This window comes from Scyliorhinus canicula, chromosome 18 (genome assembly GCF_902713615.1).
Source record: "Scyliorhinus canicula chromosome 18, sScyCan1.1, whole genome shotgun sequence".
Taxonomy (NCBI): domain Eukaryota; kingdom Metazoa; phylum Chordata; class Chondrichthyes; order Carcharhiniformes; family Scyliorhinidae; genus Scyliorhinus; species Scyliorhinus canicula.
Window position 1 is genome coordinate 106,282,429 of NC_052163.1, and position 20,129 is coordinate 106,302,557.

The 20,129-nt window shown below is 41.6% G+C and overlaps 1 protein-coding gene across 4 annotated transcripts in view; it reads right to left on the reverse strand.

Annotated features, from left to right (window-relative positions):
• Positions 1–8,834: 8,834 nt before the first annotated feature.
• Positions 8,835–20,129, reverse strand: part of mbd3a (methyl-CpG binding domain protein 3a) — a 33,355-nt gene continuing 22,060 nt past the window's right edge. For all 4 annotated transcript variants that reach the window (XM_038777121.1, XM_038777124.1, XM_038777123.1 and 1 more), the window contains 3 exons: positions 18,463–18,640; positions 12,478–12,612; positions 8,835–9,451 (listed from right to left, as the gene is read on the reverse strand). In XM_038777121.1, the coding sequence (XP_038633049.1) occupies positions 12,483–12,612; positions 18,463–18,640 (308 nt within the window). In that variant the 3' untranslated portion in view covers positions 8,835–9,451; positions 12,478–12,482. The remainder of the gene's footprint in view (positions 9,452–12,477; positions 12,613–18,462; positions 18,641–20,129) is intronic.

The window sequence follows — 20,129 nt, forward strand, 5'->3', positions numbered from 1 at the left end:
ACAGTACAGCACAGAACAGGCCCTTCGGCCCTCGATGTTGTGCCGAGCAATGATCACCCTACTCAAATCCACGTATCCACCCTATACCCGTAACCCAACAACCCCCCCCCCTCAACCTTACTTTTTAGGACACTACGGGCAATTTATCATAGCCAATCCACCTAACCCGCACATCTTTGGACTGTGGGAGGAAACCGGAGCACCCGGAGGAAACCCACGCACACACGGGGAGGACGTGCAGACTCCGCACAGACAGTGACCCAGCCGGGAATCGAACCTGGGACCCTGGAGCTGTGAAGCATTTATGCTAACCACCATGCTACCGTGCTGCCCCATTTCAGATGGATGTCTTCCAGTTAGTTTCTTCTTCAGTTTAGGCTTTCAGATGGATTTATCTTTGCTTTCAGCTTATGATGGTGTTTACCGTAGACTCACAGAAATAGTAGGCAGTCAGAATTTGCGAAAGAGAGCTTCTTCTTTCAGAGTCTAAAATCTTCTGCCTTCAGACAGTAGGCAGCTGAGGAGAGACAGAGGGCTGCTTCCCCCTTGAGGGTACATTATGAATTCTTTCCAAAAGAAGCCCACCTGACAGGAACCAATCGCTGTCGTTTGCTGGGCAGAGCAGAATACTGTCCCAGGCCAATAAGTCGAAACAAATTCCTCCAATCTTTTGGGTGCCATAAAATCTGGGTTCATCTGCCCAGAATACAAAACTTTATAATACAATGTACTGTTTTGAGTTCCTTACTTCCTCTGCTCAACTTAAAGGTATGTCTCCATTAACAATCCATGGACCAAAAACAATAAAGACAAAATAAAAGAAATAGGAACTAAAGGAATTAACAAGAAAGGCCCTGACAATACTATCCAGTAGGAACATCAATGGATTAGCACTCAGTTGACCTTCAGCAATATTAAACTCTGCTTTGTTTGACACAAACCATGATAGTGACCTCTATTAATTGATCTCGTCTGCCGGAATCATAGAATCTTACAGCACCAGAGAAACCATTTGGTCCACTCTGCCGGTCCTTTGAAAGGGCGCTCCAATTAGTCCCATTCCTCTGCTTTTTTTCTCATAGCTCGGTACATTTTGCGCTTTAAGCATTTCAAATCCATTTTGAAAGCTTCTCTTGCATTTTCTTTCAGCAAACTTTCAGGCAGCACATTCTGATCATAATTCACTTGTGCAAACAAACTGACTCCCTGGTTCTTTTACAAACTACTTTAAACCTGGATCCTCAGGTTTATCGACCCTCCTGACAATGAAAATGGTATTTTTCCACCGACTATATCAAAATCCTTCATGATTTTGAACACATCTATCAAACCTTCCTTTAACTTTCTCCATTCTTTTTTTTTTAAATTTAGAGTACCCAATTAATTTTTTCCAATTAAGGGGCAATTTAGCGTGGCTAATCCACCTAGCTTGCACATCTTTGGGTTGTGGGGGCGAAACCCACGCAAACACGGGGAGAATGTGCAAACTCCACACAGACAGTGACCCAGAGCCGGGATCGAACCTGGGACCTCGGCGCTGTGAGGCTGCAGGGCTAACCCACTGCGCCACCGTGCTGCCCTACTTTCTCCATTCTAAGAAAAACAATCCTAACCTCGCAGTATCCAATTATTTTTTTTCAATTAAGGGGTAATTTAGCATGGCCAATCCACCTATCCTACACATACAGGCTCCTGGGCGACAGCATTGTGTAGTTTCCTCCAGTTTCACAAACATCGGTTCACCTCTGCTCTGCTTTCTTTCCCGTAGTCAATTTTATTTTCATGTTGTCACTGTCTTTAATCCCAGAGGCTTTAATTTTACTAACAAGTTTATTCGGTGACACATGATCCAACATCTTCAAAAAGACACATCACTAACTGCATTTGTTTCATCAGCCCTCTCTGTTATTCTAGCGAATAACTTAATCAAGTTTGTCAGGTGTGATTTGCCTTTAACAAATCTCTATTGGCTGTGCAACAAAATTGTGCTTTTCTAGACATGGTCCCCAGGAACAGTAATGAACCTTTCAGGTGCTGTTACTAGAAATAATGAATTAAGATCAATAACCTAAGACAATATGGAAATAAAGGATACTATGCATTTAGAGGTATATTATAATTAAGTTACCGAGCTTGAAAGATGGATGGTTATTAAATTTTCCTGTGCCAAAAAGGTGTCTCAAATATAACAAATATAATTATGGAAGCTGCACTTCCATAAGTAATAGTCATATGCTTTTGCCCTAATTAGGCATCCTTTTAATGATAAAAGATGCAAATGTCTTAACTACTTTAAAAATAATTTTGGAGAGCCAACTATCACAACAAATTGACAGTTTAACTTCCATAAGTTTTGCAAACCACGTGGAGAAAGTTACTGTCTGTTTAGTAGGATCAACATTCATAGCTGATTTATCCCTTTTCAGCAAATTCATTTTGTTCCATGGTACATGCCAAAAGACCTTGGGCGGAATTATCCACCCCCCCAGGGCCGGGTCGGAGAATCGGCATGGCGCCCCGCAAATCGCGCCACGCTGCCCCGATGCAATCGGCGCCATTGTGGATCTCATTAGGTCTTAAGGTTTCAAGTCAAATAGGACAAAAGAAACCTCCTACTGATTACAACCTACCACTTTGCTTTAATTAATGAATCATATATCATAGAATCCCCATAGTGCAGGAGGCAGCCATTTAGCCCATCGAGTCTGCACTGACCCTCTGAAAGAGCACTCTACCTAGGCCCATTCCCCCACCCTATCCCTGTAACCTAGTCACCCCACCTAACCTTTTGGACACCAAAGGACAATTTAGCATGGCCAATCCACCTAACCTGCACATCTTTGGAATCAGTATCCAAGTTGAATTGTCACTTCAAGGAAATACTGAAGGAAGCAAGGGCACAGAAATGTCTATGGGAAATGGACCTCAATGTCTGCAAATGACGTGTTCACACCAAGCCTAATCAGGAACTGGCTGAATTCTGATGGGCACAGCTCCTAAACTCTCTTTTGTGGTGAAGGAATCAATATGAATTGAGTAACCTACTTTGACCTAGTTCTCACTGACCTACAGATTGCAGACTCCTCTTGTTCATGATAAGAGTGACCCACCGCAGAACTTCTAAAGACAAAGTCTCATCCCATAACAGACTCTCCGTCATTCCTGTAACAGCCTCCCCGAACAGGCACGGGAATGTGGCGACTAGGGGCTTTTCACAGTAACTTCATTGAAGCCTACTCGTGACAATAAGCGATTTTCATTTCATTTCATTTTTTTTTCATTTCTTCATGGACTTCATCGTACACTATAGCACTTTTGCCATGCATAATATTTTAATGATCAATTGTTGAGAAAGATTTGAGAAATTCGTAAAAGAAAGCCCAAATTATTGAAAATACATTTGTCATATATATAGTTGCTCTAACAAAATTAGAGAATCCCCAAGCAGAGGTTATGCAGAGGAGCTCTTGCCCAATGATAAACATTTTAATGGGTTTGCTAATGTAACATAATTTCTTATTCATTTCATGCCAATTCACTCGGTAGTTGCTAAGAGACCCTTGGAGAATGTCACATTCTCCCTAATTATTATAAATTTCTAACTATTTTATCGGTACAAATGTAGTTTTCTCTGAAGGAATAATAGCCCCATAACCCTATATAGCAATTCTCCCCTCTGCATAAATAGACTAAAAATTTGTAGCATAATAGCGAAGTATTGCCATGGAAATGCACATCAGGGAGTACAGTTTTCTCAAGGCAAGCTTTACAAGAAAATATATGACTGACCTCACCTGCTTCATACTGATATTTAAGCAGTCACTGAAATTGGTGATCAAAAGGCAAATATATTCGTAAGGTTTCAGTTGAAAACTTCATATCCCGTTATAAAAGAAATATGGCTTGGTGTTGGGCTTAGGAAAACTGGCCTCTTTTGATGTTTCTCCGTGTTGCATGCAACTTTATTTCAATAGCAATTGCTCCCAAAGCAATGAACAAATCATGCTTACAGAATCATGTAAAATCAATTTTATTTGTAATAAATCAAGAAAGTGTCATCTGAAATAGTGAAATCTATTTAAAAATGTAGACGTGCATCAGAAAAACAAAGTTACTAGTTTTGGAATTACACAGACGCAAAGGTACAGTAGCTTGCTACAAAAATGGATTCCAATACTGCCTACCAAACTATTTACGTTCATGACAGACTGATTAAATATAATTTCCGAAGTGATTATGTTTCTCAGGTTAAATGTCTTTTTAAACCTCCAGACATTCTCTCCTGAAGGCCTTGACTTTCTGAGATGATATCTCAGAAAACAACCCTGATCTCCCACTTCATTTACGTTTAACAAATGTAGGGATTTTTGGCGCTTCACTGTGAAGCCGATCCTATCCTCACTCAATATTCACACAGACAACTTTCAGCAGATCTTAGGTATGAAGATTGGGAGATTCTGGAACACAAACAAGGACCTCGGGAGAACCGTCATCTTCACCGATTGCACCCGTCCCGCCAGCAACAGAGAGAGCACATCCCACCTCCTAAAATCTTCCTTCATTTGTTCCACCAACAGTGAAATTGGCCTGTAGGACCCACACTGCTCTGGAGGAGAAAGTACAAATTCCACACACAGTCACTAGAAGCCAGATTTGAACCCGGCTCCCTGGTGCAATGAGGCAGCAGTGCTAACCACTGTGCCACCCATGTAGGGTAGGGAGACTGAAAAGGAGTCACAAAATGAAAATGACCCTCTGGGTCTCTGTGCTTGTGCCACCAATTTAAGCTCAAGTTATTCACACTAATTTTATGTTATCTTCCTGTGTCTTTTTATATTCACTCGGCCAGTCCTGCCAGCTTAATAATTAGCTCATCATCAGTAGTTGTGGGGCTCTGTTAGCAGTGCAAGATTCTACCGTAAAGAGGGAAAATACAATATGAATACATGCAACACAAGATTGTGGTCTAAATTGTACTGGTTTAATGTGCACAAGTGATAGGCTGACAAATGGGTATTATAGTTTAAGGGTCACAGAAATACACTGCAGAAGAGGCTCTTCGGCCCATTGAGTCTGCACTGACACATGAAAAACACCTAACTACGTATGTAATCCCATTTGCCAGCACTTGGCCCTTAGCTTGGATGTTGTGACATCCAGGTACTTTTTAAAGGATATGAGGCAACCCGCCTTCCAGGCAGTCACCATCCTCTGGGTAAAAACGTTTTGCGGATGAAATTGGGGAGTTACATATACATTTGGGTGCCGGAGAAACAATTGCAGAGGGCAATACGTGAATGGATCCGGTGTTGGTGTCGTCACTCGCTTCTTCCTATTCACCCTGTTCATGCCCCTCATAATCTTGTGTATGTCGGTCAGGTCGCCCCCTCAGTCCCATCCAACCTTTCTGCATAACTTAAATGTTCCATCCCGGACAACATCCTGGTGAATCTCCTCTGCACCTTCTCCAGTGCAATCACATCCTTCCTGTAATGTGGTGACGAGAATTGCACACAGTACTCCAGCTGTGGCCTCACCAAAGTTCTATGCAACTCCAACATGACCCCCCTGCTTTTGTAATATATGCCTCGATTGATAAAGGCAAGTGTCCCATATGAACTTTTCACCACCCTATTAACCTGCCCTCTGCCTTCGGAGATCTATGGACAAACACAAGGTCCCTTTGTTCTTTAGAACTGAGTGTTATCCCATTGATTGAACACTTCCTTATCAAATTACTCCTTCCAAAGTGCATCACCTCATGCTCTTCAGGGTTAAATTCTCTGCCACTTATCTGCCCATTTCATCTAAAGCTTCCTGTAACCCAAGACACTCAACCTATTAACCAACCGGCCAATCTTTGTGCCATCCACAAACTTACTGATCCTAGCCCCCACATAGACTATGTTGTTAATATACATAACAAATAGGGAACTCAGCACAGATCCCTGTGGTATGCCACTGGACACCGGCTTCCAGTCACTAAAATAGTCTTCTGTCATCACCCTCTGTCTCCTACACCTAAGCCAATTTTGTTCCACCTGATCAAATTACCCTGTCTCCTAGGTGCATTTGCCTTCTTTGCAAGTCTCCCATGTGGAACCTTGTCAAAGGCTTTGCTGAAATCCATATAAACTACGTCAACTGCACTCCCCTCATCTGCACACCTGGTCACCGCCTCAAAAAATTCATTCAAATTTGTTAGACATGACCTCCCTCTGACAAAGCTATGCTGACTATCCCTGATCAAACCTTGCCTCAGATCTTACTGCAATAGTTTCACCACCACCGACATGGGATTCACGGATTTGTAGTCCTCTGGTTTATCTCTACAACCCTTAAAATGTGTTCTCAGTCCTCTGCACCTCCCATGTGGTCAGAGAGGAATTGAAAATTTGGGCCAGAGCCCCTGCAATCTTCTCCCTCGCCTCCCATAGCAGCCTGGGACATAATTCATCCAGACCTCAAGATTTGTCCATTTGTAAGCTTGCCAACATCTCCAAAACCTTGTGACTCCAATGTCACTTTGCTCAAGAACCTCACAGACTGTCTCCTTGAGTTCTATACCTAATTCTCCTGGGTGAGGACAGCTGTGAAGTATTCATTCAACACCCTACCAATGTCCTCTGGCTCCACGCAGATTTTTCCCTTGGTCTCCCAGGTTATCCTCTCTCTCCCCCCCCCCCGTACAGACAACCTGCTTGTGGTGCCAGAAGCCTGACTCTGTCTTCACTCCCTGGAGGCACCATCAGCTGCCAAATTGGAATATTGATTTGCGAGTGGGACCCCAGAGACTCCTGAACTACCTCCCTGTTCCACTTGGACTGCTTAGTGGTCACCCATTCTCTTCCTTCCTCTCTAAATATGCTATCCACGATGCTCTCAGACTCGCAGATGCCCCAGTGTCCTCAGCCATTGTTCTAGCTCTGAAACCCAAGCTTCCAAGAGCTGCAGCCCACACTTCCTGCATACATGCTGGTCCTGGGGGCTGGAAATGTGCCCACCTACCCAGAGGAGCATTCCACAGTTTTGAGCTCTCTGCCATTTCTTAATCTTTCAAATTACTTTAAAAAAAAATAAAACTAATCAATTAAGTCCCTACCCTTGCTCAAATACAATTTAATATAGTTGGAAAATACCCACCAGGACTTACTCACCAATCAGCTGCTCCTGTTGGTCCCACATTGCTCTCAGAACTGTGATGTTGCCTCTGAAAGCAGCTGTTGTTCATCCCAATGCCCCCCATTGCAAGGCTGTCCCTTGCCTTGGAGGACAGATAGAAAATGAAAAGAGCACCTTGCTCCCTCCTCACCGAACTCCCTCAGTCATAAAACTCCAAATTGAAACTTCTTTGAGCCAGTTACTTAATTAACTTTGACAAGGTAATCCAGACTCGAAACGTTAGCTCACTTCTCTCTCCACAGAGGCTGTCAGATCTGCTGAGATTGTTCAGTATTTTTTTTTGTGTTTAATTAATTAGTTGCTGCTGTCGAGCCTGAATGGACCCGGTTTTAAAGCTGGCCAAAAATCCACCTTCTTCCAACCCAAACAGCAACTTCTAGTTAATTACTACATTAAAGACTATACTTTAGATAGAAATTAACCCTTAATTTGCCCCAGTCACAAAACTCAAACTTAAGCACTCCAGTGCAAACAATGCCAGCACTGAAAAATGGCCTGCTTTTCTACTGTCCGAATTTAGCCTCTGAAAACCAGTTAAGCAAGTTATCTAATCAACTAGTTCCAGCTGCCATTTCAAGCTTTGGACATGCATCAGTTACAGTGGTGGTGACACTTTTAAATTGTCCAAACATTTTGCATTCATCAGGAAATGTGTGCCTGGATTGTCAGCTGTAGCCATGGTTGTGGGTTCAAGTTCCACTCCAGACCAAGCACAAAATCGAACCCGACTTTTCAAGGCTGTGTACTTAGGAAGCGCTGTTTTGTCAGAGGTGCATCTTTCAGATAGGATGTTAAGCCAAGGCTTCTTGTATCTTTCAGGTGGATGAAATAAATCCCATTACATTATTTTGAAGAGCAACAGGGAAGCTTATCTCCCCAGTGTTCCAGATAACATTTATCCATCAACCAACAAATTATTTGGTCATTATCACTTTCCTGTTTGTAGACATTGCTGTGCACACTGGGTGCCATATTTCCTACATTATTAAAATGTGACTACACAAAAAATATTTCATTGGTTGTAAAGTGCTTTGGGACAACTGGAGGTTGTGAAAGCCATTATACAGATGCACGTCTTTCTTATTATAGCATAAATTAGGGGTGCAACAGAACACCCTTATGATCTGAACTGAGTATCATATCTTTCCCAAGACCCACACTAACATATTGTGAAATCTAAAATACAAATTGTTACACTATTTTCATTTACAGTCAGGTGGGTTACAGATATTGATTTAAGTTAGCTGCAGAACTCAAAACAAACTTCCAAAGATTGGCTAGTCTGGCTTCAATATATCTTCAATGCATGAATAACAAAATACCCTTTGTCTCGGTGGCTTTTTAAACCAGCGAGAGTTTTAAAGATGGGACATGGTTCTCATTAGTACCCGACTGTACAAATTCAACATATGCAACAACTGCCTATTTATCATCTCCCATGTCATTACATAATCCCAAAATACTTTGTTATGTGAGGTAAGTTTACTAATTTATCTTCAAACATAGGTCCCAAAGCACGCCAATTCTTTTATGGAACTTTGTTATTGTGGGGTTGCAGCTGAATCCAAAACTGTGGTGGGAGAAGTACTGTAAATTACATCAACTCTAGTAGCACCTCAATTCACCTCCAAAATACTAATTAAAATAGAAAATATTTAGCAAATAGATTTTATTGACAAGCTTCTTCAGCTTTTACAGTTTGGTTCCACTACACATAATGTACACTTACTGAAAGTGGGAAGAATTGGAAACATGCGTTACAAAACACTTTCAAAACAATTTTCCACAGAACATGCATGAATGCAGATTGCCTCATTACAGGATTAAGAATGCAATGTTCTAGAAACGTAACATACAAAACTAGAAATATTGGATTTATTCGTTAGTGCTCTCATCACCAAAGATGTATGTATGCATATTTCACGATTAAACCGCAAACAAAGAATATACCTACCAATACACAACTTGCACATATCAAATTTTACAGTATTTTACAGAGCTTTAAAAAATGTGAGCATATAAAAACAAACTTCAAGTTTAAAAATGATTACTGGCAATGGTCTACATGCCCATCACAATGACTGTTTTCATCTGACAAAAAGTACTTTTATTTTTAAACTGGAAAAGTAGTTCTTCAAACATATTATAAACCAGTTCGGATGTAGAAATTCCAAATGATACAATTATTCAGTGATTCTCATCCTTACGAATATTTTCACTCATCTTTATGTCCACACATCCCTGAAAAATATTGGATTCTAATAATTTCCTGCCAAGAAAATAAATAGAAATTCATATTGCAGAAAATATGAGCAATACATATTGCTATATACAAACATCAAGCTGCTCTGCAAATTCAATCAAATCCTTCCTTTAATTTACGCCAATTGTGAATTGACACATCTTTGTAACTTGGCACAGGAGTGGCCCTGCCAAACTGAATTTCACCTGACTAGTCTAGATTCTGACTCGGGCTCCAGATGTCAAAAGACAATTACATTTTAAAGCATTTCTTGAGTGAGAAAATATTTATGCTAAAAATGTAAAGTCGCCATGGTCCCAGATGACCATCGGGTAGATTCCCATTTGAGGAGAGCTGACTGGAGGTGATTTAACCCATGGGTCACCACATCTCAGGCAGAGATAAGGTTGAGATGGCGGGGCCTTCATGAATAACCTTAGCTGGTACGGGAATTGAATCCGCGCTACTGGCCTCGCTCTGCATCACAAACCAACTGTCCAGCCAACTGAGCTAAACCAGCTAAAAATGTACAGGGTAGCAGGCCTTTCCAACTGCCGATTCAAGAAGTCCAAGAAATGGGCTCCCCAAAGGCATATAAGCAATGATGTGATAGCCAGTCAGAAAACACATTCAGGTCAGATGTAGGACTGAGCTCTCCACTGGCCTCCAACAACCCAGCATTATGTTAAGAACTCTTTCCTAGTAGCAAACAGAAAAAAATATTTCTGAACAAAATATAACGCTTCCTTCTAAAAGATAGACCACTTACTATAAGGAACAAAACAGCATTAATTTATAACCTCCGCAAATATATTTTTTCTCTCCTGGTAACTCGATCCACTATAAACATTGTGATACAGGATGGTTTGATGTCATTTAATTGGAGCTTGAAACTGCAACACACTGCATTACTGGATTAAAATGTTGTCCAAGTAAACTTGTGCTAACTTCGAACATTTAGCTGTAAAGAAAGCGAGCTAGATTCAATCCCTGGGCCAAAAGATGAAAACGAACATTTAGATTACTAGCAAATCATTTCCTAGCCCAAGCATTTATATCAATTAGGAAGAGATAAATGTATAATTATTTTATTCCGGATATATGAAAAGTGAGACTTGTGGTATTCATTTCTACATGTGAACAATATCTGTAGCATACTAAGGCTGCCTGAACCGACAATTGCTGAATTACTTGAAGCTTAGTTTAATAGTTTAAATACATGCCCATCCGTATGAAGGCGAGAAGAAAATATACCCAAATGGAGTTACAACTTTGAAAAAAAAATGAAATATGATACCTGTAGTTATAAGTCCAAATGCCACATGGAAATTGACATTTTGAAGTTTGACTAGGCCAGGTAATCACCAGGAATTTGAAGCAATGTACTGCTCTAAATCTTTCATTCATTGTGGTACATGGGTTTGAAACTAGTCAAAATAAGAAATAGATGGTTGCTGGAATCCCTCTCTAAGCTTCTGGGCAGGGCATATGTATAAACCTGAAGATGCTTTTAGTAGCAGTTGAATGTGCCATTAATCTCTCTGTTGAAGATATTGCTGCAGTCTCGGGGGAATGCAAAAGAAAACATAGGAAAGCAAACTGGCAGATAGAGTTACTTGGCCATAGACAATGGCTCTGTGTCAACTTACAACCTGTTGCTGTATTTCGATAGTCTGATGCAGGTCCTCAATGAATGGGGTGACTGGTTATTGTCAAGGAGCGTGTACTATGTTCCCTTTCACCTGAAAGCATGGTGAGTGAACCTAGATCACTGGACTTTGTGGCACACAATCACTGAGTGGCAGTGCAAAGGCATCTGGGCACGCTTAATCACAAAGCCACAGGGTTTGTCATTTGGGATTTGATGCAAGGGTATGCTCCATCCCAAGTGTAGGGACTTTGGGAATTATGACATTCAACTGTAGAATAGTCAAAAGACTTGCATTCATACATAGTGCTTTTCAATTAAGTGTTTTTGAAGTGTAGTCACTTGTAACATAGGTCAAGGCTTTGTTCTTAAAGCAAGTGCTCCTAGACTCCTCATATTTCTGACTGGAGCATTCTGAACGCTTCTGGTCCAAATCCACTTCAGGTTTAGTGGGAGTTGATGTTACCTTTCTCCCTTGTATCACAGTACCAAACAGATTGTATTTAGTTGTTTGATAGTATTATACAAACAGGGGAGGACATCAATCATTTCTGCACTGGTATTGAACAGGTCAAATTATGATCAATTTTGCTTGAGCTTTTTGACAAATTATCCTGATTGATTCTAGATATTATAAGGAACCAGTCCCAGTAAACAGCCAAGAAAATGTGTGACATGCAACAATTCAAGCCTTTCATTTGGCTTGAAATCAACATGGTGCTATTTGGCACTAGGCAGTGGTACATTTGGCACTGAAACAGATATTGAGCAAGAAAGGGGCGTTGCGTTAGCACTGCTGTCTCACAGCACCGATCCCAGACCCAGGTCACTGTCTGTGTGGAGTTTGCCCATTCTCCCATGTCTGTGGGGGTTTAACCCCACAACACAAAAAGATGTGCACGGTAGGTGAATTGGCCACACTAAAATTGCCCCTTAATTGGGGAAAAAAAGAATTAGGTACTCTAAATTTATTTTTTAAAAAGATGTTGAGCAAGAAAATAGAGCATTGGTGAGGCATAAGCAACTGATTAAAAAAAGGCTAATCAATCTTATTCATTCAGGAACAAAACAATAACTGAGGTTACCTACCCAAAAGTAATAGATTGTAAATGTTAGAATCACCAACAGGAAATTTATTCCCGAGTAAAGAAACTTGCATCAGGTCAGGTCAGCACTAGTGAATTTTATTATGGACTGATACCAAATGTGTCACTTGCGTGTGTGCCTGACACCAGGGTCACTTTCCGAACAAATATCAACCAACTTGGCTCAACTCCAGTAAAGAATGGAGGCTGCTGAATGAAACTCACATATTGTGATGTATTTTGTTGGTGGAAACTCAATGCAACATATAAAGTTCATAGTAATTGGACAACCACTAAGATTCTCTTCATATGCAAGATACCTTGGCTATACATCCTCTTCTTTGTCTTGTGCTATATCTGACCCCTTGCCAGATTCTTCAGCATGTGCTAGCATATCAGCCATCAGCGCCTCCTCCAACTTCTTCCGCACCTGTTGTACAAGTTCTTCTTGCTTCCTGCAATAAATACATGTGAACACTTTAAATAGTGGAACGTTCAGCTATTTCTTAAAGGCTGATCAAATATCTTACTAAACGGGCAGATCTCAAATGTTGTACCAGTGTCTATTTCTGGATCATGGACATAGAATGTAGATCATGCAAGAATTTAAAAAAATTTCTTCCAATTAAGGGGCAATTTACTGTGGCCCGTCCACCTACCCTGCACATCTTTGGGTTGTGGGGGTGAGACACACGCAGAATGTGCAAACTCCACATACCCAGTGTCCTCGGTGCCATGAGGCAGCAGTTCTAACCACTGCGCCATCGTGCCGCCCATGAAAGAATTTTAACGGCAGAGGGAAGCAATTACAGATACATTGGCCACCCTTTTAACTAATTCTCTTCCACTTTTGCCTCATAAATCGCTCATTTCCACACCTCCTCAATCATTTCTCATTATTACTCTTCCCAGTCAATTGTCCCTCACTGAAATCATAAATGATTGACAGCAATGAGAAAACAGGCAGAAGGAAAAAAGGTGTGCGTGGCACAAAAACATCCATTAACTGCTGATGGCCATGGGCCAATGGACAAAAAGCTTGAACAGCATGTTAAGACAATGTCTTAATTTGGAATGGGGACAAGCCGATATATCAGTAGCTTTGCAAACTATGGGCATGCAACTGTTTGAAGTCAATGCTAATAAAGTAGCTTATTGCTGTGGTTCCAAACTATTTTTTGCTTGGAGCGAAATCAAATATTAATATAAAACAGTTGGTCCCCTGAAGCTGAAGTTGCTTTGTTTTTATCACCCAGTCAATAAATAATCTACTCTGAAAGAACTGACTAAAGCAGACCTTGATTTTCGATGGTCTTGCTCAATACCATTTGCAATTTCTCAGCAGCTAGTCCTCTGTGAGGTGACGCCCACCTGAGATAAATGGATCTTGAAATGAAGTCTGAATCTGCTACAGTGCAAAAGTAAGCCCGCACTAGTGTAATTCCCCAGGAGGGGAAGGTGTAAGAAATCAATTAATTTTCTTCACTTTTCCATTTGATTTTAGTTCAATGAAATATTGTTACTAAGTAAATTAGAGGCAGAAGGGTTTAGATGGCAACAGCAGCAAAAGTAGCTAATTGTACTGCAGGTACATATTCCCAAATATTACCTAGACACCCGCAGTGTGAATTTAAATACGTCAAAAGTTAACTGATCACTTACAAGGTATAATTAGAGATAGTAAATATAATTTAGGATTAGATTCAGAGTATTTGTAACAATGTTAGATATGGATGGTATGGGGGCGCAGTGGTTAGCACCGCTACCTCACGGCTCCGGGGACCCAGGTACGATCCCGGCCCCGGGTCACTGTCCGTGTGGAGTTTGCACATTCTCTCAGTGTCTGCGTGGGTCTCACCCGCACAACCCAAAGATGTGCAGGGTAGGTGGATTGGTCACGTTAAATTGCCCCTTAATTGGAAAAAAAATGAATTGGGCACTTTAAATTTATATATTAAAAAAAAAGAAATACAAGGTTTGATATAGGCAAATGGAAGATGCTAATCAGACATGATGCTGGTAGTGTCAGAAAAAGATAGAACGCACAGTATGTGATTTCCATCTCCAGACTGCTGCCAGGTGAAGATGAAAATCTACTCCAATGGTTCTGTGTCGTCAATGTGGGACCACTCTTCAATAAAAAGGAAAAGCAAACAATGTGTGTTTAGCAGGCTGATTAAACAGTGACACCAATAAACTAACATTCGGAATACAAACTTGCATTTATAAAGTACCTTTCACAGCCTCAAACCATCAGAAAGTGCTTGAAGCCAATGTAGTACTTTGAAATATATCAATTTAAGAGATGTAACAGCCAATTTGCACAGAAAAGCTCCCATAAACTGCGATATTAGAACTATGCCTTTAGTGATATTGATTGAGGTAGAAACATTGGTCAGACACCAGGGATAGCTCCTGTGTTCCTCTTAAGTGTAGACAGAGCCTCATTTGGTGTCTGATCCAAAAGATGGCACCCTTGACAGTGTAATGCTCCCTCATACTGTCTACCTTTCATCTCATGAGGAAGATTGCGGAGACTGTAGTCTGGATTGTGTGTGGCTTGAGGACAATTAACAGGTGGCATTCCTAAGCATCTGCTACTCTTGTCCTTCTAGGTGGTAAAGGTCATGGCTTTGAAGGTGCTGTCAAAGGAGGTGAGTTGCTGCAGTCCACAGTGTCTAAGGCGCACACTGCTGCCACTCTTGGTGGGAGGGGGTGTGACTGTGTGGGAGAGGGTGATGGGATGGGATGCTTATCAAACTGTTTTATCCTAGATGGTGCTGAGCATCTTTGTTTTTGTTGGAGCTGCACTCATCCAGCCAAGTTCCAAGACATTCCTGACCTGTGCTTTGTGAATGGTGGACGGCTTTGGGTGTCAGTTGGTGAGTTACTTGCCACTTAATTCCCAGCCTTTGACCCGTTCAGTCTGGTCCAATTCAGTCTGCTCGGCTTTCTGGTCAATGGTAATCCCTAGGATGTTGATGGTGGGGGAATTCAGTAACGGTAAATATTGGAAGCAGAGAAAGAGTAGAGCCAACAGGGCAGTGAGATTAGTTTTGGATTGCACGAACAGAATCTGGAAAGAGACAAAGGGTGGAATTTTACCGAAATGGTGCCATGTGCAGCAGGAGGGGTAAGAAGTGTGTCGGGAACCCATTTTTAAAGAAATCAGCAGATTTTGTTATGGCTCTTTAGGTCAGTCATCACATTAGCATCCTGCTTCCGAGTTTCCTGACCACTGCACAGGTGTGATGATGGTGGCTCACATTTTGTCAAAAGGAAGATGCTCTAGGTAATGACCCCAGATGGGGTCAAAATTGCCAAGTTGCCTGCCTCCCTGGCTGATGATTCTTCCCAGAAGGTTCAGCTGAATGTGAGGGATGGAAGTGAACTACATCTCTATCTGAACAACCACCCTAATCTTATTTTTTTTTTTTAAATTTAGAGTATCCAATTATTTTTTTCCAATTAAGGGGCAATTTAGCATGGCCAATCCACCTAACCTGCACATCTTTGGGTTGTGGGGGCAAAACCCAAGTAGACATGTGGAGAATGTGCAAACTGCACACGGACAGTGACCCAGGGCTGCGATTCGAACCCGGGTCCTCAGCGTCGCAGTCTCAGTGCTAACCACTGCACCATTTGCCATCCTCGCCCTAATCTTATTGACATCTCACATCCACACCTCTGTCACCCTCCACAAAAGTTGCAGTGAAGTCTGACAGCAAGGAAAGCCAGATCAAAGCAAGGCCAATATTAGTCAGAAAGGTGGAAATCACCCACTAAGCAAAGAAATCTTGCTCTCTGAACAAATGCTGTGAGCCCGAGCCTTCCACATAGGCAGCCCATAGTAAGCAAGCTTTCATTGAACAATGGCTCTAAGCTGTGCTCTCACCTTTTTAACCGTAGCAAATTTTGCAGCTCAAGAAACCTATTTGCTGGTTGTGAAGACAGAACCTGGGTTAAATTTGCAATTAATTGACAAAAAGCATTAAAATTACTTTTCCAACAGCTCCACAGGGGATTTTTCACTTGCCTCCAAATGCACTGTGGCTAAACCCATATGTGGGCCGGTATATGTTGGGTTCCCGGCTAGACACCACTTTTTAGAGGGTTAACACCCCACCCTGACTTGTCCCTCAGAGTTAGAATCTGCCAAAAGTGTCAAATGAGCCATTTTCTGTGTTACAAAGTTCTATGGCTCATACAGAATTAGGTAATTTCAACTGACTAAGCTTGCGTATTTCTGATCCAAATCTGGCCCTCCAGTCATAGAATCTAGAATAGCTCGACAATAACAGTGGTGTTTGAGAGGAATTGTCTGCTCATTTTCTAGTCACTGCAAGGCAGTAAACAAAATCTGCCACCAAAGTAAATACTTGGGAAAACTATTTATGCTCTGCCTTAAAAAAAAAGACACTGATGTGGCTGGTTGGTGACTATTTGGTCTTCTGTTGCACAAAGACACTGGAATTGTACCATAACGCCAGTTCATTTTGACATGAAGCGAAACTCATCGCAAATTCCTGCATAGAAAATACATATCTGTAGCCATCTGGGATGGCCACTTCCAGAATACAAAATGGATGTTTGCAAAGAACATAGGGAAACATGAACAATGCTAAGAAAGCAGGCAGGCACAGAGCCTGGATGCCTATTGAGAAGGTAACTCCCAGACGAGACTGAAACTGTAGGTCAATTAGCATATTGATGGCCCATCTCCGGGAACAAAGGGTTAACATTCAAGTAGACAATACTAAGGCAGACACCCCGGCGCCAGAAAAGACACAAAAAAGCAAGGCCAATGGCGACCTAAGACACGCCCAGCCATCAGGGCACCCACCCCTTTATTGGTCGAGACCGATACCGATGATCAAGAAGCGGTCCAATTAATTGGGGCCAAGTTCAAGGCCCGCCCAAAAGCGTGCGAAGCCCCCTTCGAGTGTAAGAAGCCCCCGAGAGAGAATCACTCTCTTCGACTCGGCTCTTGAAGCGGAGAGACCCGTCCACCAGCTGCACCAGAAGCAAGTAAGTCCACGGTCAGCGCTCGCCATCAGACGGACGACCTTAACTGTTCTTCTGTTACATCTTCGTACTCAACAGCCTCAGATCCGAACAACGGCCATTGTTCCTCTGACTGAGTGGGCACCCGAAGTTAAGTATAGGCGTTAGCATTAGAGATAGTTTAGTTTATGGTATTTGTGCACGAGTAGATATTACTGTGTGTGTAAATAAATAGTATTGACTTTGAACTAACTAACTGGTGCATTGGTTCTTTGATCAGTATTCGGGTTTGAACCTTGTGGCGGTATCGAAAGATACCTGGCGACTCTAGAGCAAACATAATCAGGATTAAGGAAGGCGGCCATATTGACCGCCATATTTAGAACCAGATAAACAGAGCAACATATCACAGCACGAAGAATATGCAAAATTCAAAGAAAGATCATCCTACAAGGTAATCTTTATTGTAACAGCACATCAAAGTTGCACCATTTGGTACACAGAGAGGAAAAAGACATAGCAAAGATCATTATTAAGAATTGCACAACTATCAGAACTGAACTTCCAAAAGCATTGATGCGTTGTGTAATTAAAACTGGAAAGTTTGGTTGAAGAGCAAGCGAGGCCAATGAATCAGTTGAAATGAGTAGAGAAATGTTCAGTGTCCCCAACAAAGTAAATACTGTACAAAATGGACTGAATGATTCATTTTAATGTCCAGGGTCCTAGAAACACAGAAAACAAACAGCTCTAAAGTAGTAAAAGTGTATTGCAAACATGATTAAATAACAAGTTTGCATTTAATGGCATTGGGGTTTGGCTTGCAAACGTTATGTGAGAATACATGCTAAGCAGGTTATCCTTCAATGATTTAAACAGAAAAGTGTGAAAAATTGAGATAACAGCACAAATCCAAGCGTAATGTGATTCTGAACCAATGTCACATTCTGAAGATAATGCCGTATGTGAAGGAACATCATTAATTAGGACTAACCAATTTGGGCCACCAATGCAAAAATATTTCCCATTTGCTGCATTTATACTGGATGCCCTGTGAAAACTAACCAATGCACCCATCACTGAATGTTTGATGACTGAATGTATTGGACTCCAGCTGAAATTTTAATCTTACCTTCACTGGGTAATCCTGTCTCTGCTTACTGCCAGAACAAAACATCCCCAAGAAGAAAAAACTTTCCAACTTGCAGTAAATGTACAAAACCAAAATCACTCCAGTTCATATTTATGATTTAATGAAATAACTCAATAACACAAAAGGACAGGACAATTAGTGCTCCTACCTAATGTCCTCATCTGTGACCATGAAAGCTCTGCAGAGGGGTTGAGAGGTATTCAGCCATACACCAGGATTCTTATCTACTGCTGCAGAGAGCTGTCCAGTAATAGGATTGGAACTCGTGTGCAAAGCACTTGCAATAGCAGACAACAAAGTTTCATCTGTGCAACTTGGCCCCACACCTGTAAAAGAATATATGCAAACAATTTCAATTAATAATCTGTTTTTTCAAGAAGCAGATTTTTGCAGTCACCCTTAAGCCCTAAATCACTTACCCAAGTAACGGATATGCCAGTCTTAAAGTGTCTAAGAAGCAAAAATGCCAGGCTTTTTAAATGAGAAAAGCTAACTTGCAAATAGCTTCTGAAATGCCAGTAAAGACATGAAAATATTAGTTTAAAAAACAATTCCTAATAGATCCTGATCAGCTGTAAGATGGTTGTCGAAGGCGTGACCTGACTTTTGCAACTTCAACATCCTGGGAGGCTTTCTGCAAATTTCCAAATTGGATTATTATGGATTGGGACATCTCTTGAATGGACATGCCTGAAGAGCAGTCTTCTGTGGAATTTCACACCTGCTATTGTCAAGACTCTGACTGCAGCTCTGCCATGTAACAAAGGAGGGCAATCAAGAACAAGTATTGAGACTGAAGTGCTTGAACCGCTATTTAACTTCTGTTGTATATCAAAGCTTTTGACCATGCGCCTGAAGATCCTTCACTATGAAATACCATCATTTGCCTTCCATCATGTATCAAGGGCCAGACATGTGATTGAAACTGCCCTCTGATTTTTGAAGCCATTTTATCCAAAATCAGAGACTGCAGTCTGCAGACCATCAGTAACAACATTGCAGCTGCAAAGAAAAGACTGGCCTTGCCTTTCAGACCTGTGAAATGTAGACTTTTAAAAGCCTCCTCCAACCTGTTTCAAACAGCTCGGAGTTCACCTGCAAGAAATTGGAGGGACCCATCTACATGACCTGCTGAAATGTCTTTACTTTGAAGGACCTGTACAGTCAATCCGGATTTGACCCTAGGCATCTGAACTTAAAATGCAGAGTGAGAAAAGCTCCCTCCTTCATCAAACTCGGAAAGACATGTGAACTGCTAACTATTCCATTAGGTTTTAATGCACAACTGAGTGCGAGCTGTGCATTTATGCAGCGAAAGACCTCTCTTCAGTGAGTACTGAACAGTGAACATCTCCACTTTAAAAAAAAATTTAGAGTACCCAATTCATTTTTTACAATTAAGGGGCAATTTAGCGTGGCCAATCCACCTATCTTGCACATCACGCAAACACGGGGAGAACGTGCAAACTCCACAAAGACAGTGACCCAGAGCCGGGATCCAACCTGGGACCTCAGCGCCGTGAGGCTGCAGGGCTAACCCACTGCGCCATCGTGCTGTCCCAATATCCCCATTTCTGACCTTATAATGGAAGATTGCTCATTGATGAAGCCGTTAAAGATAGTTGGACCCAGGGCGGCATGGTGGCACAGTGGCTAGCACTGCTACCTCACGCTGCTGAGGATCCGGGTTCAATCCTGTCCGTGTGGAGTTTGCACATTCTCTCTGCGTCTGCACGGGTCTCACCCCCACAACAAAGATGTGCAGGGTAGGTGAATTGGTCACGCTAAATTGCGCCTTAATTGGAAAAATAAATA